Source organism: Gavia stellata, chromosome 22, assembly GCF_030936135.1.
Source record: "Gavia stellata isolate bGavSte3 chromosome 22, bGavSte3.hap2, whole genome shotgun sequence".
In the NCBI taxonomy this organism is placed as follows: Eukaryota; Metazoa; Chordata; class Aves; order Gaviiformes; family Gaviidae; genus Gavia; species Gavia stellata.
In genome coordinates this window covers 1,459,858-1,485,132 of record NC_082615.1, presented here as the reverse complement: position 1 = coordinate 1,485,132, position 25,275 = coordinate 1,459,858, and the positions used below count along the sequence as shown (strand labels likewise).

The 25,275-nt window shown below is 48.2% G+C and overlaps 1 protein-coding gene across 1 annotated transcript in view; it reads right to left on the bottom strand.

Moving 5' to 3' along the window:
- DNAH9 (dynein axonemal heavy chain 9) overlaps nucleotides 1-25,275 on the bottom strand; it is a 215,543-nt gene that overhangs the window by 167,541 nt on the left and 22,727 nt on the right. Inside the window, exons 13-27 of the mRNA XM_059828377.1 lie at nucleotides 22,882-23,137; nucleotides 21,381-21,622; nucleotides 18,831-18,966; nucleotides 17,546-17,742; nucleotides 17,031-17,455; nucleotides 15,177-15,399; nucleotides 12,628-12,794; nucleotides 11,391-12,261; nucleotides 9,350-9,480; nucleotides 8,139-8,265; nucleotides 5,208-5,360; nucleotides 4,081-4,206; nucleotides 3,158-3,397; nucleotides 1,915-2,075; nucleotides 651-807 (exon numbers count right to left, since the gene is read on the bottom strand). Coding sequence (XP_059684360.1) covers nucleotides 651-807; nucleotides 1,915-2,075; nucleotides 3,158-3,397; nucleotides 4,081-4,206; nucleotides 5,208-5,360; nucleotides 8,139-8,265; nucleotides 9,350-9,480; nucleotides 11,391-12,261; nucleotides 12,628-12,794; nucleotides 15,177-15,399; nucleotides 17,031-17,455; nucleotides 17,546-17,742; nucleotides 18,831-18,966; nucleotides 21,381-21,622; nucleotides 22,882-23,137 — 3,612 coding nt within the window. The remainder of the gene's footprint in view (nucleotides 1-650; nucleotides 808-1,914; nucleotides 2,076-3,157; nucleotides 3,398-4,080; nucleotides 4,207-5,207; nucleotides 5,361-8,138; nucleotides 8,266-9,349; nucleotides 9,481-11,390; nucleotides 12,262-12,627; nucleotides 12,795-15,176; nucleotides 15,400-17,030; nucleotides 17,456-17,545; nucleotides 17,743-18,830; nucleotides 18,967-21,380; nucleotides 21,623-22,881; nucleotides 23,138-25,275) is intronic.

The window sequence follows — 25,275 nt, the reverse complement described above, 5'->3', positions numbered from 1 at the left end:
CTCTGCACAGTTTGCCACCTGATTTGCTAATTGCACTTTCTCAATATATCTGTGCACTAGTTTCATTTAAAGGTCACCTGTGCTGAATTACTGATGGCCCCACTTCCTGGGAGAGGCCAGAAGCTGAATAAATTAGAATCCAAGGCTACCAAAATCACTGTACCATGCCAGACTGGCAGAGAGCAAGACTCAGGCTAACGATTCAGCCTTCTGCAGCGGCTGAAGGTTCAGCATGTTTTGGCCTTATTCTGGAAGAGGAACCTGAGAAAACCAGGACAGGTCCCTTCCCATGCCAGGGAAGCATGCCAAGCCAGAGTCGAAGTATCAACACAGCCTCGGTCTCAACTGAACAGGACAAAATTTTTTAAGCATTTCACATGGAATCTAACTCCAGAAGGGAAGGGAAAGGTGTAACGAGACGGAGAGCACAGTTTGGGTCTCTGCCTCCTGAAGAACCTTGTGCAAGTCTTAAAAGAAGAAAAGGGAGGAGGAGAAAAAGGTGGTCAGCAGAAAGGAATGTAGCAGGGATTTGGGGAGTGGTGACGGATCAAAGTAATCTCAGCTGGATTACTCTCATCCTTCAGGTTCCATTGGGCCCCAAGCACTCCCAGCCCCACGTGACGGCACTGCAGCTGAGGTGGGAGAGGTACCTTGTAGTCCATCTGCTCGGAGCAGTTAAACACATACACCATGATGCCCAGGGCTCGCCCCAAATCTTTTGTAGTCTCCGTCTTGCCAGTGCCTGCAGGGCCCGCAGGTGCTCCACTCATGGTCAGGTGCAGCGACTGGGTGAGGGTAATGTAACATCTTTCACAGCAAAGGATGAAGGAAAAAGGGAAAGAGACTGAGACTCAGTCCAACAGGTCACTGTTGGGCTGCAGAGAAATGGCACTAGGGCAATGCACTCAGGAGAGCCTTTCTTCTGAGAAGTTGTACATGAGTAGGGTGCACATCTAATCTGAAAGTCCTCATGGGCATTAATTACCACCTCTGCCCAGCTGTGTTTTCTCTAAGAGATATTTGTCTTCCACCAGGGTCTGCCCAACCTCTTCACATGCGGGTTGTGCTTTCTTTGGATCCTCACACCACTTATTGATACTGGGCATGTGCCAGATGGTATGAGAAAAGACCAGCTTTTCTAAAAGACTTTCCTCTTGCTTCCCAGTGCTCTTCAGCCTGAAGGATCCCATTCCCCATCACTGACACAAATCTGCTCAGATGGCCTATGAATGATCCCACTCAACACTGCAGCAAGTCCCAAAGCTTCTCCATTATACTGACAATGGACAACAAGGAGGTGCCCATATGTGGGTGTCTATACTCCCTCTATAAGCCACAGAGCTGTAGTCAATACAGCAAACAAAACCTGATAATGCATGGGGGCTTGGCTCAGCTGACTAACATGGGTGACTAGAGCCACCTAAGATGTTCCTGGCTACTCAAATGTCACATAAGGTGGAAAGATATGACAAGGGGTCCACAGGAGACTTGCACACTTCTGGATTGGCAGCTGGAAGCCAGGTGGACAATGCAGAGCATCTCAAGTCACCCTAGGTGTCCCCATTGAGACAACTGAACCAAGTGGTAGATGTCTACTTCAAGACTGGCTGAAAGCTTTCTAGACTCACCAACTCTATGGGGTGTGGACATCCTGTGCACAGGCAGACACCCACAAGTGAACGTTTTAATCTGTGAGCTGAATCCCACCCCCGGATCTGAGGCACAGATACCCCAGAGGGTACCACCATCAAATCACAAACCAGGTGAGAGTTAGAGCTCTGCCACCCGATTTCTGGCACACAGAGAAAGAACAAGAGGGATGCAGGTGTCCTAACTAAACCCATCTTTGGTTGGCAGCTCTTTCTCTAACTGTGTGGCAAAGCCCAGCTATGATGGTGTTTCCTGGGGACTTACCTGTCGGTCAGTGGAGTGATCACAAGCCGAGGGGTATTGCCAAGGTATTCATAGGAGTACAGGAACTGAGCATCACAGATGTTGGCAAAGCAGTGCCGTTCCTCATCTGACCATCTGTGCCGGAGCTGTGACAGCCAAATGAATGCCTGGGCGTTGTCTACCTGCAACGCATACACAAGCACCATCACAGGAAAAACAGGGATGCCAGGCACGCACAGCTCAGGTGCCAAAATGGTGACTGCAATGAAGTTTTCATTGGGGATGGACTGATCCTGACTGTGAAGGCAGGTGTGGGGATGAAGGTCACCTCCCCGTAATGTGGTGAGAAATGTCACCTCCCCATCTCCCATCAGTAGAGGGTAGGAACCAAATTAGTGAACCACGTTGGTGGGAGAGGAAAAAGAGAATACCCAAAAGAAAGAGCAGCACAAAAAGACTCCTTAAGAGGAGATTTAAGAACCAGCAAGCCATGAAGAGGCTCTTATAATGCAAACAGACTGAGAGAAGGAGCAGAGGCTGTCTAGACAGGGAAGGAGCCACAGACAGCACTAGGCAAACAGGCTGGGGACTGGGGGACAAGGACAGCCATGGCCAGCACTCTCTGCACAACCAGCAGGCAGGCCCAGCAGATGGACCGCTTCACCACAAACTGGGCCAAGGCACCACCAAGCCCAGCTGAGCCTTGAAGCCGGAAACCCTGTGAGCAGCCTGGCGGCCCCTGAGAGGGACACAGATGAGGGTAAAGCCACGACCCAGCATACTCAGGGCACCTTCCCACCCACCTGCAGGGCTGGATACTTGACACAGTGTCAAGCCCAGGGGAGTGGTGTGGGAGAGGTGTGCAGCACAAGGGAGTCCCAAAGGAGTCCCTGTGGGCCCACACCAGACCAAGGAAGCTACAAAAAGAAAAGCCCAAATGCTTTTTCTTACTTTCTAAAGACATAACTGAGACTGCATCCAGCAGACTCCCAACACAACACTATCATCCACCAACACGTGCCTTGGCAAAAGGACACAGGGCCACACTCTCACTCCCTTGGTGTTGCATAGCCATGATACAGAACAACACTGCAGGCTTACGGTGGCTTTCTGCCTCCTTATCTCAAACACTGTAGAAGTAAATTTAGTCATGTATCTCCCACTGAGCCAGGCAGTGATCTGAATAGCCTGTGGCTAGTTTACTGCTCCTGTAACCCCCGCTCCAACACCCAACACAGGACCATGCTGAGTTGCAAACACAAACCTTCTGCGCTATCATCTTTGCCACCACGTCCCGAGCGTGCACATCGATCGTGCATATGGTCATGATTTTCTGCCTATCACCCTTGGAAAGTTGCCCAATCAGCATGGTAACTAGGGTGTTCAGCTGGGTCACTTGCTTCTTGTGATATTCCTTCATCGCATTCTCGTAGCCTTCCTCCACCCTGGCGAAAGCAATCCCAACCTCAGTTGTCCACCAGATCTGGGTGCAGGAAAGAGCCACCTAGGGAAATGGGCTGGTTCAGTATCACGGAAAACACCAGAGCTTCCTTATGTTCAAGAGTGTCTGATCCACAGGGAGATCAAGGATGAAGCATCCATGACGTGAACTTAAGTATTATTTCATACAGTAGTCACAGCAGACAGGACAACAGGGATCTGCCCTGTGACATTAATTTAAAACATCATATCAGTGGCAGACATATTTAGTAACTACTTATTAGTAAATCAGCACTTTTCACATGCCTGACACAGCAGAGGAGGAAGAGCTGGAGACCATGAGGCTGTCAGAGGTGCATCTGAGGGGTTCTTTTCTCTCATTAGGCCTCACCACTTTGTTTTCATGTTGCACCTCTTGCTCCTCTGGGTCTATAGACTTCCTGTGACCCACAGGGTGCAGCAGGCACTGCCCAAGCCCCCGCTCTCCATAACCCAGCCAAGAGCGTATCCTCCCTGAAGCCCCAGTCAGAGCATGGAGCTCAGGCTGGAAACTCCATCAGGAGATTGCCAGGATAAAGGACAACTCATCCTTCCTGCCTCCTGGACAGCACAGCGGAGGCCAGAAACGTCCCCATCCACAGCTAGAGGCCAGCACTGAAAGAAGGGAAGGGCAGGACTGAAGGGGAAGCCAAGCGCTGCCTTTCCCACATGCCAGCCTGAATGGGGATGAGAAGCAGTGGCAGGTACCTGGGCAGGGTAGTCAAAGAGCCACTGTTCCCTCGGCTTCTCCTCGTAAGCCATGACGGCTTCCGTCATCTCATCTCTCACAGTAGTTCTCATGCTGTCTAGTACATGATTCAGCCAGACCTCAACCTGGAGAAGAGATTAAATGACAGTAACACGTTTGCTCTTCTTAAGCGCCTTTGGTAATTAGTGAAGATAGGGAATGGGACAAGAATCTCAACTCTTGAGTTAAACAAGCCTCACAGCCTCCTTCAGACTGGTTGGATTTAGTCAATTTTGGTACTGCAGGATTAGCATCTATTTCCAGACACCAAGATTACAAGGCAGATTTTTCTTGAACTCCAGCTATAGGAGAAATCAAAATGAACTCCACCAATGAGTAATTTAGTTCAGCGCGTTCCACCTCCAGGCCATGACAGAATCACTCATGGGACTTGGGCACAATCTGCCAGCAGCAGGAGAAAGCTGTTGCCAAACTTGGGAACACAATTCCTGCTGAATTTAGTATTTCACAGGCAAAGCCCTCACTGAGATCGTTTAAATGAAGCAAGCTCCATCACTGGGGAGCTCAGTAGCTGGTATTACATACTTTAGCTTCCTATAATAGTCCATGGAGAAAGGTGAAACTACAGGGACAGATAAGTTGAGTAGTAGTTTGATTCTTAAATTTTGTACTTTAACATATCCTATGAAAGAAAGAAGATTTGGAAAACAGGAAAAAAAGCCTTCTCTTTCAAAAGATACCCATGCAGAGGTGCTATGGAATAGTTTAGTCTACTTTCAATCTGCATCCCCTCCCTTACCGAGGATATTTGTAACAAGATGTAAGACTAACCTTCAAAACATCTCAGAAAAATTCAAATTAAAAAAACTAGTTAGAAAAAGGCCACAGGCCTTTCTCTCACTGTGGACTGCAACACCTATGCCCCACCTCCATGAGGACCTATCCAGAGTGGGACCAAGAGCTGTGGTGTAAGGAGAAATTAAATTTCACACCACCTCTTCCAGCCTTTCTCATGCATAAAGGAAGAGTCGGAAGCTCTATGATGTCTTGGCAACAGATGCCCACACAAGGGGCAGGAGAGCACACTCCACTGGACAGTTTCAATAAACAAGGTCTTCCCTCTCACCTGCCCGCTGCAGTCACAGGGTTCACTGAAGCTGACGTATTCCTCCTCCTTACTGTACATTCCCAGGCCAACTTTGGTTGCCTTTTGCTCAGAGTCCAGCTGGAATTTCATCTTGGCCAAGTTGTCAAAGAGTTTGGAAAGATGACGTTGCACCTGCAACAGGAATTGTATAAGTAAAGCGACTGAGACAGGACAAGCAGAATGGAGATCACCATACATGTCACAGGCACAATCATGTTCACATCTTGGACATCTTGGTAGCACCACATCTTCTCATACATGGCCAGGATAGTGCAACGCAAGCTTCTTGCTCTCTCTCCCAATACTTCCACCTATTTCTACATCATTTAGAAAACAGACATGCCTTAATAAATCATATTTCCCCATTGGGAAATCTCCCATACAGGGCAAAAGCACAGAAAACATTCAAACATTGCATGACCTCCTAGCCCCAATTTCCCTACATGTCATGGTAAGAGGTCTCTAGCCATTGCCCCACCTCATCCTATTCTCAGTACATTGTGGAGTTTTGTACACTATGAACCTTTCTGTTTTTTCACCACTAGAAATCAATTTTGTGCCAATGAAAAGTCCTGAACTCCCCTCCACGGAGAAGAACGAACTTTATTTCTGCCCAAGACCCATGATAAACAGCTCAACAACCCAGACCTTCTACAAAACCCCCATCTTGACCAAAAGCACTCTTCCAGAAGGAAAAGAATAATTCAGTCCTGTCCTGTTCACACCTGGCTGAGTTTGAAAAGCCACAGGGAGATGCTAGCATCGCTGCTACAGGCTCTCAACATTGGCACCTGCCTTCTGGGAGCTAGGCAGGTCATCAATGCTTCTTCTAGATCACTACAAACACACAACTAAATCACTGTGTGTCACACGCCACTGCCAACAAAGGCGGGCTTCTCCCAGGACTGATGTTCCCATGGCAAGGGTTAGCTCATAAAGTTGTCCCAGGCAGGAGCTGGCCGGACTTGTCCGTTTAATTCTTACTCACTGACTCACAAAGAATTACAACACTCCTTCTCACAAGCTGTCCTGCAGGTGGACATAGCTCAGTAGTCTTCTTCTGCACATTCAAGCAGGGCCAGATCCTGAAAGGTGCTAAGTACCTCTGAGAAGCAATGGGGACTCAGCTTCCCCCCAGATAAGCATATCTCCTTTCAAATCATAAGTAAACCTTAGAAACATTTTCTTACATCTAGAAGTTTCTGCTCACAAACCCCCACTGTCCGTTCCCAGACCCTGGCCAGTCTGCAGGGCTTTGGATGTAGTCCAGCACTTGGTGCAATCCTGCCACTGGAGCCCTGAATACACCTGAATCTGCACAAGTTCAATACCCAGTCCAAGAGGATAATATCATTGTGTATTTAATCCTCCTTTAAGAATTATCAGACTTTGAAACTACAGTGGAAAGGCTGAGAGTGTATCCATGTGTGATTCTACTTGACATTTACTTTGATTTTACTGCAAATAGTTTTGAATAACAGAAAACACCAGGAATTTCTTCTTACTCCATGTAGCATTTCAACACAGTATCTTTTCTTTGCTTCCCGTGGATTTTTTCTCTCCATTTTAAGTATCAATCAACTATGTATTTTTGATACTCTGTGGACTGAAATCACCCAGCAGCAGAAACAGATATGAGCAGTGTTAAAGGTTAGTGGCAAATAACAGCATTTCCAAATGAGCGTGCAAACCTGCTCCATTCATGTGCTCACATGAATGCTGAAAATGATGAAAAGCTTAAAGAAGGTGAGATTACACACTACTGAAAGATGAAATACAGAATCCATTCCTTATCCAACAGTCTCCATTTGCTGTGAACATTTTGATGGGTTTTACATACCAACCTCAGGATAAATGATGCATCCCAAACAAGGCCAGCTAGAGCACAGCATTGCCAGGCAAAGTGGCCAGGGTTTCCTGACATCAACCTCTGCAGCGCTAATAATCAACCCTAATGCTGCTATGCTCTGTATGGAAAAACATCTGCAGGACTGAATCCTCTGAACTCTGCCACTGAGGGGTAGGAGGTGTCTGTGATCCTCTGGGGAATGGGGGGAAGAGCACAGTGAAGCCATTTTCTAAACCAAGAAGGTTACTACAAGTTCCTCCACAGGATGATCCAGTAATCCACCAAAGTCAACAGGAGGAATGGTATATTTGGAGTGATTTCCCCACACCTGGCATTCAAGCACCATCCTCAGAAACCCAGCCTGGAGAGGAGAAGCCTCCTCAGTCAGATGGCGCAGAAGTGCGGTGCACGAGGTCAGATACCCAGCCTGGCCCCTGACCTGCACAGGAATGGCTGGCCACCCAAGAGATCTACTTGCTTGCCTTGGCCATAGTCACTGTCTGACCACCAGCTGTCTTACCTCTTTCAGGTTGTGTTCTTCACTCCCCCTATAATCAGGACATCCCAAAGCCCAAGAACTGGCTGACTTGCAAATGCCTCTTCTGCCTAAAAAAAGGGAACTCTCCAAGCCACTTCCACATTTGAACGCCCAGTCTGTAGCCCTCAACAGCAGATGTTGTTTGGTGGCATCCCAGGTTGGGGATCCAAGGTCAGCAACAAGTTTTGGCTAAAATCCTCAGAAAGATGGTTTCCTTCAACCTCACTGTATCCCAGCAGAAACAAAGCCACTGGTTTTATGGCATCAAAAACATAGCTCTACTCTGTGCAATGCTTTCAGAACCATCTGCAAGCATCACCAGGGTTAGATCAGACAACATACTGTGCACATGTTGCCTTTCAAAGATGACAGATGAAGGCCAGCTGTGAAAGAATTATTATTAATCCAAGTGAGGGTGGGAGAAAAAACACTCAAGAAAGGACAAGCTACAGGAGAGGCCCAACACAGCATCTTCCACCATGATATTAGTGACAGCTGGAAAATGCAAAGGTACAAGGCTTACCAGCTGTGGGTTGGTTCCATTGGAAAGAATATCCAACAAATCTGCAGAAGAAATGAAGTAAAATCTGGGAAAAGCCAACCTCTTCATATCCAAATATTCAGCCAAAGCCTTCTCACACAGAGACAACCTGGGGAGACAAAGCAGATAAACAGAGCCCAGGACAGGTGGGTAAATATCCTTTCATGTTTCATGCTACAGTTTGGATTATCAAGCAGATTCTCCCCTACCATGGGAAAGAACCAGACATGAGCTGAGCCTGTAGGCTGGTCCTCTACAGCATTTTCCAAAGAGATCAACATAGCACATAGTAACTCACAGATCTCTTTCGACTCCCAAGGGTCAAATAGCCTAAGAGTCAGAGAAGCCTCATAAAAAAGCAGAAACACAAGTGGAAGAAGAGGCTAGAAAGGGTTTGCAGTCTGACCTACTGTTTTAGAAAGTTTCCATAACTGCTTTTATTCTAATGAGCCGCATTTTAAAGTCTGATTCAGACCTCCTCAGCTTTTTGTGTTTACGAAGCCTGAAAGGAAACTTGTTTCCTTCAATCTAAAATGAATCTTTCAGTGTTTACATGCTAAACTGCTTACAAAGTTCATAAATAACATGCAGCTAGTCCTCTGCGAGGAACATTGGCCTTATCTGATTAAACAATAAAATAAATCTTTATTTTAAATGGATAGTTATTACTGACAGAACAGCTATCATATTAACTTTTAAGTGTGTTCCAGGTAGACAAGCTCATATGTTAAGTGAGAAGTGTATCCATCTCAGGACACTAAGGTCCTTCTCAGAGAGTCTAGTTATACCATGTGTCAAGGGTATACACGCAGAGATAATTTCGTAAATTAAAGAACATGGGCTCAGCTCTGCTGCAGATATCCCTGCTTGGACTGCTAAATATTTAAGACATTGTATTTGGGGTGGCAGTGAGGCCATATGTTATTAAAACCAGCTGAATGCCTAGCTTTGTATGTGGGCAAATCAATATTCAGGATGAGAATCTGCATGTACACAAAGCCAGACTCCACTTTGGGGGCTTTAGGGTAATGAACCACACATAAAAAGACTCAAGAAAGATCAGAAATGCCATGACTTGTGAATGCAAGAAATGCACAATCTAGGAAGAAAGCCTTGGAGCACAGGTTAAACAAACTTATTAGAGTTGATCCCAGTCTCTGCCAAAATCCTGGGATTTTTGAAGTTCTACCGACCTGCTCTGAACATCCTCCAGTTGTTGGGACAGACCTGGTTTATTGGTGGCCTCAACTACATTTGGGGTTTTCTGAGCTTCGTAGGCCAGCTCTTTAAAATCCACATCAATCCCTTCAAAGCGTTTGGAGTCCTAAAAAGCAATACAAGGAACACATTCACAGTAAAACACTAATAAATCACTTGTGCTACAAGATCGCATCCTCTGGGTACTGTCTTTGGGTTGAGGGGAAAGACTCTCCGCAGAGATCCTCCTGTTCAGTGCAGAGGGACCTCTCCACCATTTCAGAAGGTCTTTTCCAGCCATGTGCTAGAAACAAGTCTCCAGTTGGGCACTCGCTGCCTTCTCTCTGTATCCCAAAGGGGTCATGGATAAAGTGATCCATGCAGAAGCCAATGCCCAGGACCAACCATTTTCATGGGATTGAAATCCCCTTTGAATGTCTCCTCATGATTCTTCCTCTCCCATGTCCAGATGAAATACCAAGTTTCCCTGGCCACAGCAGCAGGAGATGCTCCCGTATGGGGGAAAGGCTACTGACTCCGTGTGAGTTTACTCTTCCCCTCTTGCTACAGTGGAGGAGTCCCAGTGCCCATCCCTGAAATGGGTGTGATGACACTTGCAGAGGAGAGCCCTTCCTTGCCTTGAGTAAGGCCCTGGAAACCCCATGTTGGCAGCAGAGGAGCATGCTGACAATTATGCTCTGCACCTAACAGGGACCTTGAATTTCTGGAGTTAACAGTGAAGAATAAATAAAGCTATGTTCAAAATGTCTCTACTCCTCCCTTCTTCCCAAGCCAGGCCTCTCGAGTGAGCCAGGACACTGAATAAAAGTGCTCAAGCTCTCCTAGTAACAATTCCACATTAACCTGTGCTCAGCCCCAACAGCAAGGCTCTGGCTGGAGGGTTGAGCCCTCCCTGCACGCAAGCCTTGTAGCCAGTATCCCATGCCCTGCCAGCACATCCTCCCCCAGCCCTGGCTGCATCCCAAGGAGGTTCATCCTCCAGAGGCTTTGAGATTCATCTTTTCTTCTAGGGAAGGGAAGAGGCTGCTGGTTCGTGCCACCTGCCGGACAGGTACTGAGATGCAGACAGCTGCCCAGTAGGATGCAGATTTAAATGATGATGCGATTTCATACATGCCATCAGATAGCTGTTGGATATTAACAGCTTGCTGGCACATGGTACAGCCTTCAGGACACTGGTTATTAGCCCCTGTATATATTGCCCAGTAAGTGAAGCATGCCCAGCGATCTCCAAAGCAGAGGGAGGAACAGTCCAAGCAGACCAGAGTGAAGAGATGGAGACAGGGTGGTGTATCATCCGGGTGTCACTGGGCTGTGCACACCCTGTCTTGGGTGTCAGTCCCTTGGCAGTGCTGTCAGTGACGCTGCACGTGGATGGGGACAGCAGTGACACAGACAACTGCAGTTCACTCGTGAGTGAAAGGCAGGTTCCTCAGCATGGCTGCGAGTGGTGCAGGAGGGCCAGGAAACAGCTTGGAAGATTTTCTTAATAATCAAGGGAATCTGGAATAAGACTGGAAGCTGGACTCGAAGACACTCCCCAGGAGGTCACCAATGACAACTCTGTTCCATTTTCCGACGCAGGAGTGGGAGAACAGCTGCTCTCCCCCTGCACCAGCGCTGAAGACAGGGAAGGGGATGCTGCCAAAGCTGCCTGGTCCAGCAGATTTGACGATTTGCAATGTCTGAGTAATTATCCCAGTCCTCTCCCCTCCGAGGAAAGAGGGAACATGCCTGCAGCACTGAAGGAAGCTAGCAGCCTCGCGCTTGGTCTCCAGGAACTCTGTATTTGCTATGCAGCCGTGGAGGGGAGAAAAATCAGCTTCTCAGCATGGCTCAAACACAACCTACAGTACAAAAACATCCTGGGGCAGCATTAGGGAAACTAGCACTAAAGGAGCCTCCAAAAACGCAAGGCAGCTTTGCAGAACTTGGCCGTATAGATAACCCTATTTTGTATAATGGAGGCTCTTCAACACTTTCCAAACAGGAAAAATAGAATTTGGCATTTCATACCTCAGGAAGCTGTGCCCGTATATCTTCCGAGCCTATGAATATGCTCTCCAAGTGAGACCATGTACGCTGCACTTCAAACCAGAGAGAAATGACAGAGTCTGCAGTGGACAGCTTCCTCTGCCATGCAGACACTTCCTCCAAGAAGAAAGCGATATATTTGGATGTCATTAAATTCTGCAGCTGCACCTGGTTGTCTTCTAAAGTTTCAATGAGTTCCTCATCTGACTTCAGCAGTGGGATGTTCATCCGGGGGTGAGGCTCGTACTGAAACTCCATGGTGCTCCAAGTCATTTTTAGCTCCTTCAGGACTTTCTCCATACTCATTTCTCGCACTGCTTTGTCCACAATGCCATGAACTTCATCCTCAAAATTATGTAGGTTGAGCTTCAGGAGGTCAGCCAGTGTGGTGTCCGAGTCCATCACAAACCTCACACCTGTCGTCTGCATCAGTTGATTCCAGTGTCTTTCTCTAATGGCGGGATTTTGAAGTTCTGCCACAGCTTTCAGAGCCGTCAGCATGTTCTTCACCTTGCTGTCCAGCCTGGTGAAAGCATCCCATGCCCTCATTTCCTTATCCAAATTCCGAATCTCTCTTGCAAACTTTTTACACTCCAAGTCCATGTTTTCCACATTAATATCAACCCATTTTGTGGTCTGCCAGTCATCAAGACTAGTGTTCACAAGGGAGATCATATCCCAGAGCTCTTTGAGAAGACACAGCTCCTTTCTGCACTGCTTCAGTTGTTTATAATCTGGCACCATGACTTCAAACAGACCAGCTGATTCATAAATCGAGGTCATGGCTGACTCCATTTGTTTAATCTCGATGTGCTTTGCATCCAGCAGTTGATAAGGCTTTTCGGTGTCAAACCTAGAAAGAAATGTTTTTTCTTCATAAATGATATTGTAACAACTTCTAAAGAAAACATAAAACAAACAGTGCCTCTAAGAGATAAAGCAGAGATGAAATGTCTATAATACACATTGATGGTTCAGCCAAATGGCACTACTGACGCCACCTTAAAGCTATCCTGTGCACTCAGCATCCAAATTCAGACTCTTGCTAAGACCAGACAGCGTTCCCAGGGACAAAACACCCCAGGCATAGTGGATACAAAGCTATGAGGAGGTAGGAAACGTAGGCAAGGGCTCAAGCATACATCCTCAGGAAACTTGGAGATGATCCCACAATGCTTTTTTTCCTCAGGGCTTCTCTGATGCTATAATTTGCCCATACCTGAATGGTGCTTCTTTCCGAAATCGCTCTCTGAATCTGTGCTGCTCAACATCAAACACAGCACAGCTCTTGCGCAGAACTGTCATTTCGTTCGCCTGCAGAGGAGCCACATGCTGTTTCACAGCTATTGCCAGCTTCTTTATATTGTTCCATTTTTCTGGCAGCTCCTGCAAGCAAAATCTCAATGCTGGTAGGCAGTATTTGATATTCGATATAAGATGCATCTGATCTGTTTACGGATAATCACAGACAGGAAAAGCAACAGATTCTGTGTCTAAAACTGTAAGGAAGTTTTGTTGCGATGCAAAGGCTAAACGCACAATTTGGGATAAAACTTACCAGTTATTCATAATTTTGAAGACTAATGAAGACTGAGACCTTATAACTGACGGCTCTGATTGTAGAAACATGTTCAATAACTTCAGAAGAATGGTCCCAGACTAGCTCCTGGGGTCCCAGTATGGTTCAATGCTCAAGAGAGAACAGTGATCCTAACATCAAGCCCAGAAGGACCCAGAGCTGCTGGGAGAGGCTGAAGGCAGGAGGAAGGGATGCAGATGCAAGTTCATCAGATCATCTGGCTTCCCAGAGCTAAGTAAGAAACAGAGCTTGGGAAATTTCCTGCCAGCTCTTAGAACAGAAGATGTTATACCAAAAGGACTTCTAGAGACTAGGACTTCCCTAAGACTTCTAGGACTCTCTTTGGGGCAAATCCCTCCAGCCTGTGTATATAATATTAGCAGTAAATAAGACTGGTTTCTTTCTCAGGTCTGCATCCAAGCCGCAAGTGCGCAGCACTGCTGACAATCCACCCTCTGTACCTGGGATTTTCTTCTGAAAGGGATTTTTTGTCTCCTCACTAGGCTTCTTGGGCTATAACCTCAGCCCAGACACTGACACCAGCCAAGGGCTCTGCTGTCCTGAAGTCCCAGTGCTTTCCTCTCGGAGACCCCACTTCCCCATGTACTGTGCAAGCCTACAGGAAAGACTTTGGCTTTATTTTCATCCCAGTTCACATAGCTGAGGAGATTAATGTAGACCCACCAACACTATGGAAAGAAGGGAAATAACCTGGAGGCAGCTCTGAGGCAGCAGAGATAGCCAGAGCAGGGCTAGTCCTTCCTGAGGGGGGGACTGTAAATGGTCAGTCTTTCTGGCACTTTATATTCCAGTCTCAATAGAAATCACTATCCATGACCACGGCAGGGCATACATGAAGCTGCTTCCTTGTCCTTCTCATACAAACTACCAGCTCCAGCCCATCCATCTCCACAGCCATGGAGGGAGCAGTACCTAGAGGAATTTATTTCTGGTTTTCCCACCGTATACAGGAGTGAATGAATCATTCAACCACATGTTGCTGTCACTTGCCAGAAAGAACGAAACTGTTTTGTTATCTCCTGCATCGGAATGGCTGCCCCGCATCTCTCATTTCTTCTATCAGATAAATAAATCAGTTGTTTGAAGGTACTTGCACAAACAGGCACCAAACAAGCAGCTCTTGGGCAGAGGAATTAGTAGAGCCAGGTTTCCCGCAGCACCATATTTTATGCTGGACCGAAGCTGTTGCAGCAGCCAGAGCATCCACGTAATGCAGCTCTCCTGGTTTTCAGGGAGTCTGTAGGAACCTAGGCATCTTTAGGACCCTTGACTATTCCAGATTTGGTGACCTGACCACCCACGAATCATGGTTTCACAAGCAGAAAACCAGGGGATTGCTAAAGCGCACTCAGCTCTCACCCAATCCTGCAGCAGAGAACTGGAGCCTTTGCTGCACAAGTGCATAAGGCAGGAACATCTCTCCAAAAGGTCCTGCTTTAAACCTGGTGTCCTACACAGACCCCTCTGCCCATAGCACCCCATGACTATAGGGTATCCATCAGCATGTAGCCACACGCTTCTCCACTGTAACATCTTGGCTGTTGCCAGTGCATGTCTTCTGTTCTGCAAGGCTGGCTGGGCACTCTCACAGTCTTTTCAAACCTCCATCTCATGGTCCCCTTTCCAGAAATGAAAGGAATTCTCAAAAGAAAACTGATTCATCAGAGCCAGATGTGGAAAGGTGCCAAAATACTTTCATAATCCTCTCCCAGTGATGTCCTCTAGGTCAGGAAGATTTGGTGTTACAGATCCAGTGGAGGACTGAAGTCCTATGAAAAGGCAACTCCTCTGCCAACATTATCCTTCCCATCTCCACAGTTGCCAAGAGCTGGCTTATTTTAAAATAATTATAATTCAACCTAATTAACAGATGTATTTGAAAATGCATTAATTTTTTTCAAGAGTAATCGCTGGGAGTTGGAGCAGGCAATTCTATGTTTTTCATACATAACAAAAGGCTTAATCTCTGCTTTAAAAGAAAAATCTCAATATAACTCCAAAATTTAGAGCTATTAAGGCACATCCCACAATAGCAAAATACTATCCACTGAGGCCCTCTAATGACAGGGAGTGGGGTCTTAAATATTCCTGCAATGCTCTTAAGCTCACGCTCTCTTTGACATCTGCTACTCGGCAAATTGGTGTGTCCACCACAAGTTTTGACCCACCTCTAGCTGCTTATAGACTTCCTCCGGCAGCTGTTGCTCATACGTATTCAGCAGTTTGATGGTTTGCTTCAGGGGCTCAAACATGGCATCGGTGACGCTGTGCCTTTCTTTAACAGCCAGGAGATGACCCATAATCTCCACCAAGCCATCATAATCGCCTTTTTCAACCTTTTTGCTCAAACCTTTATCGGCAGTTTTTATGAACTCATCAAGGTCAGCCAAGCTATATAACACAAAGCAGGAAAGCACAAAATGAGAGCAGTTCCTATTGAAATAATTATCAGCCTTACGCCAGGCAGCTGGACTGGCATGGACAGGGAAAAGGCCTGGCTAACCCCGTCCATTGCATAGCAACATGCTGAGGGCATCAGAACCACAATTCATGCTCAAAGGGATCCATAGATGTGGTACAGCTTCCTGCAAGGAACAGATAAATAGATTGGGACTTCTCAGGCTGGAGAAAAAGGTATCTGGGAAGGAGCATGACTGAGACCTGTGAGTTCAGGACTGGTCTGGAGAGAGTGAGTTTGAAAGGACAGTTTTCATTTCTTCTCTTCCAATACAAGAATTCAAGATCCCCAAATGAACCTGGCAGGTTGCAAAGCTGCAACAAACAGAGATTCTTCTTCACACACTGCCTCATTTCACATTTTCACTCCCTGCTGCAGGAGGATGTAGATGATAAAAATTCACAGCAATTAAGAAAAACAATCTAACATTTGTGGGAGAAAAAAAATTCATCCACGTCTTTAAATACAAAGGCATAACCCCTGTCTCTCAAAGTCCTTGAGCTATAAATTGTTAGAGACAAGGAGAGTATTTAGGGAAAGTTTCCCTACCTGCTTACCCTGTTCTTAATCTCACCAGCTACTGGGCACTGTCAGCAGAGGCATGATGGACTGCTGGATCTCTGGTCCTTTCCAGCACAGCCATTCTCCTCTTCTCAAAACACTTACTTTTTAAGTGCCTACTTAAATTCTGTGGATGCTGCTGGGCCAAAATGTGTCCTTAAATACTTCACCTAATAAAGACTAAATTGCTGAGTCAGACACTCTTAATAAGAACTCCTAAATGGCCGTTCTAAGGTACACAAAAACCTCTTTGCACAGAAATAATGGTGCTGAAAAGAACACAAGGGATCATGTCATCCACCACACACACCAGCCTTCACTACTACATATGTCTGTAAATACTTCTTTGTAAGCATCCAAGACCTATGACATTCTTCAGTTGCGACTACTCAAATAAATCACCTGACGCATTGTCCTGCACAGACCTAGCGACTGAGCAGCAGGGAACATATGTTAATTCAAAACTTACATCCAAAATTCCTCCTTTTTGTAACCTTGAAACTACCTACCCATGACTGCTTATGCCAGGCAACCCAAATTACTTTTTTTACACAGAGTGCACTCAAAAGAGCAATGCATTTAGAAATAGAGCAAGTATCTCATGGCATTAATGCAGCTTTATTGGTGGCCAATTTCAAATTCAACAAAGTAAGCACAGAGCCCTAGCAGAGATTGTTTAGTTGGATCAGGATGAATGGACAAACAGACGTCCTATCTAACACCACACAGCAGGTCCCAGGAGCATCGGCTCATGGGATGTCAATGGTACCAAGTCCATATAAATGCTTCCACTTCACATGCTCAGCCGTACCAGTTCCCAGCAGAGACCAGGGGATGGAAGATATAGGGGACGTGGAGTTGGCATGCCGTATGGCCCCCCTTCTCTTGCTCCTGTATTGGCCTATTGGTTATCAGTGTGAAACGATAAAGCCCAGCCAAGACATGAGAAACCCCCTTTGGTCAGCACAGGTCCTGGGTGAGAGGAGGCAGAAACAGCTCTTACCTGTGCATGACATGGTCCATCAGATGCTGCTTGAACACCAAGCTCCATCTTTTAATCACGTTCAGCAAGGATGCCTTGAAAGGCCGAGCATCGACTTTCATCCAGCTCTGGAAGATGCTGATGGGTTCTATGCAATTCACCTCCTCATAGATCTTCTCGTAGGAATCAATCTGTTCTCTGAACTGCTGCAGCGTGGGAGGCGTCTCGGGGACCCCGTCCTCTGCATGGGCCTCAATTTCTGCAGTGGTGAGGATGTGCCCGTAGAGGAGGAACTGGCGGCAGAACTCCTTTCTGTCGTCCCCATAGAGGTAGGAGTAGTGGTCGAAGGCACTGCGGTAATCGCAGCAGGCCACCATCACGGCTTGCACACGTCCCATCAGGTCATGGCGCATGTCAGCCAGATCAGCCATGTCTTCCATGTCAGCCTAGAAGAGGAGAGGAGATCACAGTGATGTGGGAGCAGCGTGGTACCTCCTCACTGCCACACAGCATGAGGAAGCTTCACAGCCACGGACCTGGTAGTGGGGGAAGCCGCTGTGCTCTGCCAGCCTGGGCACAAGCGATGAGATCCGGTAGATGTCATTGAGAAGACTTTCCACCATGTCATAGAAGCCATCATTTGTGCCAGGGTCCAAGGAGGGACGAAATATCAAATCTGGGATGACCAAATCCAGCTGCACCTCAAACAGCGGGGCGAGGCCTGCCTTGGGATCTGGTAGGGAAGAATGGAGATGGCAGGATCTTTTTCAAGGGGAGAAAAGTGATCTTGAGCCACCACTAACATCACACCACAAGATGCACACATGCCCCACAGGGCCACCAGGCAGGTGTGATCACAGAAACCCACTCACTGGGTCCAGTGACATTATGTCTGCACAGAACACGGAGGAGATTCTGGCAAACTAACTGATATTCTGGTACCCACAGGAGATACAGAAGAGCAGATGAGACACAAGTTATTTAAGGACTGGAAAAAATGCTGTGGAGGAAAGCCTTAAAGAGACCAGGCTCTCTAGTTAATCAAAAGGGAGTCTGAGAGCTGAACAATTACAGTGCATAAGTACTTGCAGAGGAGAAAAACAACAGGAACCAAGAGGCTCTTTAATTTAGTGGAGAAAGGCATGAAAAAAACCCAGCAACTGGAAACTGAAGCCAAATGCAAATGTGAAATTATGTGCATGTTTTTAATGAGATGGTGAAGAACTGGATTTGATTCTCCAACTCAGTGTGCCTCCCCATCCAGGAGGGAAATGTTCCTGGAGATGTGCTTTAGCTGGACACAATCTGCTCTCAGCAGAGTGAGTGAACCTCCCCTGTGGCCTTAGGCAAGAGGACCCACCTCATCTCATCACTGGCGCTCAGGGACCAGTGGTCCCTGCTCAGGGACTGAGGTTTTTCTTTCATGCCTTTCATCAGCAGAACTGGTTCTTGAGACTCTCCACAAATGAAAGTTGCTGTCACCTTGATGCTTTGTTCATGGGAGGGCAGGAGATTGCTGGTGCCCAAGCACAGACTTGAGATGACACCTCAATTTTGTCTGTCCATTCATCCCTGCAAATCGTGCACAGTCCTCCCCATCCCTTTCCCCTGAGCAATGCCTTGCTCCAGTGACTGGGGGATGGAGTCACCCACCCTGTCTGGAGGCTTCCCCAGCGCTTCGTGTAGACAGCGCAAGAGGCACAGCAGAAAGCCAGAAAGAAGAGAGCAAATCTTAGGCATGAGGGAAAGCACAAAACAGAAACCTCCCTTCGGTGAGAATGAAGCAGCCATCGTGACCATGGGAGAGGAACCAGCAGTCACCTGTGTTTTCTAGGAGGTACTTGAGCGAGCACTCAATGGCAGTGAAGAATCCATCCAGGACTATCTCATCCACGTAATCCACATAGGCCTTCCAGACCTCAGATGCTGGGTCTGCAAGTAAGAGGCTCTGGTTTTCCTGGAAAAGAAAGAAGATGCCTTCAAATACAGCAGGGCTGAGTCTGTCCTACAAGAGAGCTGCCCACAGCTGAGCACACGGGTACCAGCCTCGTAGAAGCTAGACAGACGGATGTTGCTGCTGGTGGCATGGCCACCATTTGTTCCGTCTGTCAAGGGCTGCTTTGTCATCTGAAACAACTCAAGAAAACTGCAAGGTAAAAATGGAGTGCAGAAGAGGCTTAACAGCTCTGCAACATGTTCTCCTCCCTCTTCTTCGAGGCCACAGGGCTCAAGGCTGCTTTGCGCACCTGGGGCAGGGAGCACTCAGGGGTCTCAAAGGGTCATCCCAATGCATGAAGACCCAGCTCTGGTGACCTATATAATGTTACCTTGAGTGGATGAGGCTTTCAAGGACTGCTTACACCTCTGCCCTACAAATGGTCATCTCAAGACTTTTAAATTCAAGGAACGGATTTTAAATAAACTACATAAAAACAGATAAAGGTTGGGATCAGAAGACAAAGGGTTTACTAATACCCTCCCCCCTCAGCTTATTGTGTTCCCTTCCTTCGGAAAAGCTCCCAGTCAGGAAATTCAGGGTTTTCTGGGTCACCGCAGGGACCACCCTTCCTGGGTTTCCTCTTCCCATCCCCACAAGGCCAGGCTGTGTACCCACTCCCTGCACCTCCCAGCAGCCTCCCGTGCTCCACTGTGATCCTATCCCCTGCGTTGCCATGCCCTCTTCCTAAGCCTGCCAGTGGCTGTCAACAGAAGCACGGTCTCAAAAAAAAATAAGGTCCAGCTTGCAGTGAGCAGAAATCAACACACACTGCCTGTTGCCAGGGGGTCAACGTTGGCAGCGTTTCATGCACGGGGGCACAGGAGAGGGTTCCATTCCCAGCGCTGACACGGCAGCTTAGCATTCATAAGAGAAAGCGGCATTGCCAGTTGGGCTTAAGCCAACCCAAAGATTCTGCTCCCCACCTTGACACGTCATAGCTGGGTGCTTAAACTCTCAACAGAGCGAGCCAGAGCTCTGACCCCTTGCAGACTCACCCTGGCCATGTTGAGCTGACACAAGAGAAAGGGCAAGTTCATAGGAATGAACTCTGTGGGGACGCCCATCTGAAAGCATCACCCTCTCTTCACTATTCCCTGTCCTTGTATTTGATAATGTCCCCTTGTTACTGGTGTTTTACTCCAGAGGCCTCATCCTGGTGGAAGAAGGGCAATGGGAGCCAGCAGCTAGCTGTCCTGCCTTTGCCTGTTGCTGCATGTACCCAAACCTTCACTGTGCTTCTCTCAGCAGCCTCAAGACTCACCTGCCCCCAGGAAGACTTGAACAACTGGGGGAAGCCCAGCAGACCAGCTCTTGGCCCCTCTGCTGCTGCTCCTCCAGGCTTGGCCAGCACAGGCAGGACAGAGGCATGGGGACACCCCATTTTGAGCCATGGTGCCTTTCCCTCCTCAGGACCTTCATGCTGCTCTGCAGTTGCTCCTGCCTCTGCGAGCAGCATTGGCGGTGCCACCACACCAGTGGTGCCAGCCCTCCTGCCATGACAGCCACGCCATATTCTCCTTGGCCAACCTAGGAAGTGCTCTGGCCTTTTAGGTGGAGGCTGGAGGTGGCTGAGCCTGTTACAGTGGTGGCAGCAGAACAACATGGGCACAGTAAAATCCTCACCACAGGTTCAGTGTGCAGAGAAGGGGGTTAGAGGGGTCCACTGCTGACTTCAGGCAGCAAGGCAAGGTGAGGAGTAAGAGCTCAGTGGCCTGGAAAGGGTCAGCTGGTTCTCTCCAGAGTCTGAGGCCAGATGGTGACCCTCAGGAGGGGCTGGATCTAAATTCTATCTCCCTTCAGGCCAAGGTGCTGTGCCCGACATGCACAGCACCTCACTCCGAGCAGGTAGGGAGCAGAGCTTTGGGCTTTCTCCTGGCCTGCAAAGAGGACTCTCAGTTCTGGCAAAGCCACTGGAAAACACGGAGGTTTCGGACAGCAGCTTTTTTCCTGTCACTCAGCTTCTGCCCGGACTGTCAGCATCACCTCCCACTCCCGCAGGGGGACAACAAGTCTGAAACAGAAAGGTCAGCCACAGCCAGCTGCCTCTCTATTTTCAGGTAAATATTTTGCAGGACCCCAGAGCCTGATGCACGACTCCCCTCTAGCGGCTCCACAACAGCCAGGACTGCCGGAGCCAGACTCCTTCGCTGGGCTGCGCCTGCTCCCGTTCCTGCCCCGAACTGGGTCCCCAGTGGTGCCTAACCAGCAGCCCCACACCACACAGCCATACCAGCTACTCATCAAAGCTGTTGTTGATTAACACTGGGTAAGATTTTCAGATGAGTTTAAACGGCTGTGGACATTTTCAACAAAGTGGAGAATCACGGAGCCTATGAAGAGCCAGCAAACCCTTGGAGAAGGTTCCCCCTCACCTTCACCAGAGAATGAATCCTCTGCCCTGACTCTCTGATGAGGCTGTAACGCCGTTCCAGACGGTCCTGACAGTCCTCTAGGCTTAGCAGTGATTCCCTTTTACCATCTTTCCTCTCAAATATGGGCGACACCCATGATTGCACGGTGATCTGGATCTCCTCAACATTGTTTTTGGCTTTCTGTATCCTCTGCTCAAGGTCGTGGACACCATCCATCACTGTGGAGATGTGATCCCAGATACCTGGTAAAAAATGAGATGGTTGACTACATGTTTTCAGAGGGGCTGGGCCAAGCTCTTGTGCACCCTTAAGACCAGTCTCTGACTTTTCCCCCTTGGTCTCATGAATTTCTTGCCCATCATGAACACAAGAGACTTACCATCTCGACCAACAGAGCCACTTCTGGCTCCCTCTTACCCCAACAAGCCATGGTATGGACAGCTGCAGCCACTGCTTTCTGCCAGGAGTACCAGCACCATGGGGATATCTGACAGTTCCCACTTCCCTGTACCCAGATTTGATCTCCCATGTTCTGCTACTGGAGAGGGCAGCATGACTGGATGAGCACCACAGGTTAAATATCCCTGCCACCATCGCTAGAGCAAGGACCTTGCACCTGTAGCCCTAACACATGGGCTGTGCCAGCCCCAGGTACCAGTGAGGGCTGCATTTAGATGCGGGGAACTTAGCGTTCATCTGCAGGAAAAAACCTTCATCTTTATTGTGCAATGGAGAAAGTTTTTCAGTGTGAGGACTTCTGCTTTGCATGTTCCCAAGGGAGGACACCTGTTCCTGTTCATACCATAAGCCTGATGACAGAAATATATATCCCACCTGTGAGCAGTTTGCTTTCACCAAGAGGAAACAAATTGTCTTCCTCAACTCTGCTTTGCAGTTAAAACTGATCAAGCAAGAACACTGGTTAAATCATCCCAAAGTCACGGTGCACAAAACCCACCTCTAGCTGCAGTATTTCATCCTTCTAGAAAAGATAATGAGGTGGCCCTGCCTCTCACTGGGACAAGTCCATCCCAGTGCCAGATGGCTGGGCCAGGGGTTCCCACTCCCTGCACAAGTGGGTGAGAAAGCAATGCCTCAGGGACGCAGGCACACAGCCATGCAACGGGTCACTTGGGCTGGCACAGGGGGGCCAGCACAGGCAGGGAGCAGATGCTTCAACCCCAGCCTCGCCAACTCTTTCAAACCCAAATCCTGCCACCTCCTTGGCAGCACTGCTTACAGGGCAGCCTCTTCTCCCCAGAAGCCCAGGCTGAACCTGAAGGGAGCTGGATCCTGTCCACAACCCCAGCAGGTCAAGGGAACGTGGAAAGGAGCAGGCAAGCTGGGGGCTGCCCTCATCTCCCTGGAGATCTCTACTGGAGAGTCACCTGTCCTGCTGGGAACTGCAGTTGGGAACCAGGTGACAGAGGTTCCGCACATGAGGGAATCTGATGAGACCCAAGTGTACACGCTCTTTCCCCCTAACACAGAGCTAGCTCACCCTCCATCTTCCAGTTCAGTGTTTCTTCTGCCTCTTTCAGCTTCAAGTCAATATCCCGCAGCTGTCCCTGTATTAGAGGGTATTCGACCTCCAGGACTGTCGTCAGGACCTTGTTATATCTGTTCACCATCAGCTCCAAGTTGGCCACCATCTGCCGGTATGATTCCTTGGAGGAATAGATTTCTGCTGCTGTCGGCGGGATGGCTCCCATCTGGCTGCCAGACAGGTAGTTCACCTCCCTCAGCACCGAAACCAGCTGGAGAAACAAGGCAGAGAGCTGAACATGGGGCAATCATCCCCATTTACCTGGCAGACACTCTCCAATCCATTCTGAGCATCTTATGGGTTTCCTGCTGTTTTATTCACAAAGCAGCATGCTCTGAAAAGGGCCTGGACACCTCCTAGTCCATACCATCTGTCTCCCATTGATCTTTGCCTCTGGTTTTCTTCCCAACCAAAGACAGCTCTGTTAACTACCCAGCCAGCAAACTCTATGCAGCCTCTAAAAGCCATGATGATCTCTGGTCCTTTCAGCTATCCTCATCAATACAGTCTTTCAGCAATACTGTGCCTGCAGGTAGAGCTTAACAGTTATCTAAGTGAAAGATAAGATGGCTCCAGTTCTGCTGGTTTGCCGGGCTGACTGGCATAAATAAACAAACAAACAAACAAACAAATAATGCCATGGCCCCAAACCCAGTGACTCAAATCTTCCTGTGGCCATCTTCCACCAAAGACTTCTGCTGGAGTTTTCTCCCAGCCCAATCAAAAGCACTCAGTGCCAGTTCGTTTTTGAGTTGCGATGGGACCGGATTGAGGGGTATTATTAAATTATACACCCAAGTATAAATGAGTCCCTGCAACAAAGGGAGCAGAGAGGTCTTCCAGTGCGATGTATCACTTCTAAGACTAAAAATCTTTGCTCAGTTCAGTGGCTAGTGAGAGGTAAAATGCTCCTGGAACTGCACATGTTGGCAGGGTGACAGAAATTCGGTACGTTGTATGGGCAATGGCAGGGGTGAGGACCTCTCCTGGCTGCGGCTGAGCTTGCGGAGCAGCTCCCTAAATGTTACCTTTCCCTTAGGTTGGCAGATTGTATCATCCCTTCCTGTGAAGATGTGGGGAAGAAATCTCTCTCTGATACCATCCCGTTCATGCTCTCTGGTCCCAGTTCCCCACCCTTATTTTCAATAGGAACTGGAAAGCTGCAGGTATGAACAGAACCAGAAGAAGCCACAAGTGCAGGGACTGCATGGCCAGGAGCCTTTGTCACTGCCCTGGGTGACAGGCAGGGGTTACTGAAACCTCTCCACCACTGCCTGATGTTAGTCAAAACCCAACATCCAGCAGAACTGGCCAAGGCACTTGGAAACACACTCCCTTTGAAGGGATGGCAAAGGGGAGGAATATGCGGTGCACATCAGGAAGGTAAGTTGTAACACACTCAGAGTATCTACTATACTAAAGTGACAATGAAAACGATGACAAGATGAAAGAAAGAAAGGGCGAAGAACGGTGCAGTGGGCACTCTGGAAAGGTGGAGGAAGGAGCATAGGGTGGGAGGAAAGGGAAAAGCAGGGGACTGAGGGAGCAAGGGAGCAAACAAGATAGAGCCAAGCTCCCCTCCCTTCTTTGCTCTGGAATGTCTGGGACATCCCCACCATGGGGTCAAGGGTGTCTTTCCCTCTTTCCCTCTCCTCCATGGAAGGTGAGCTCTGGAAGACTTCCATGCCGAAGGGTTGCAAATACATCCTCCCTCTAGGCAAAATGAGGTGCTCCTATTTATTATGGAGGGACCGCTAAGCAGGCACCTGAGGACTTCAGGCAGTCCTCAGTACAGAAAGCTGAGAAGAGATGAGCAGAAGCACTCAAAGACTGATGTAAGAACTGAGAACAGGCATGCTCTGCACATCACAGGCTCCAAACCCTGTCACCAGGGTGAAGGGTGGAAAACATCCCCTGGGGCCATTTGGCTCACACCGTAGCAAGGATATTCCAAGGAGATGGACAAATCCTTTGACTGAGGGCCAAGCTTGAATGAGCTCTAAAACCTAAACACTTTCCTTTAACAGCAGCATTCCCAAGGGAACAGGGGAAGTTTTTGATGCCAGCATTTGCCAGAACCCTAAGATTCAACATCTCCCCAGCAAACGGCTTTTTTACAGTTGACAAACCCTGGGTCCCACCAGGCCCCAGAAGCTTTCAATCCATCTATGTACATTGCTGGCTTGGTCCTCTGCTTTTGCTTTGGGCGAGGTGGATGGCCAACCCCCCCTGTGCTGGAGACAGGCTTTACGGGAGCTCTAGGGGTCAGAGGAAAGACCTTAAATCTGTTGTAAGCCTCAATAAAGGAAATCCAACAGCCACAACATTGGAGTAACAAAACAAACCTTT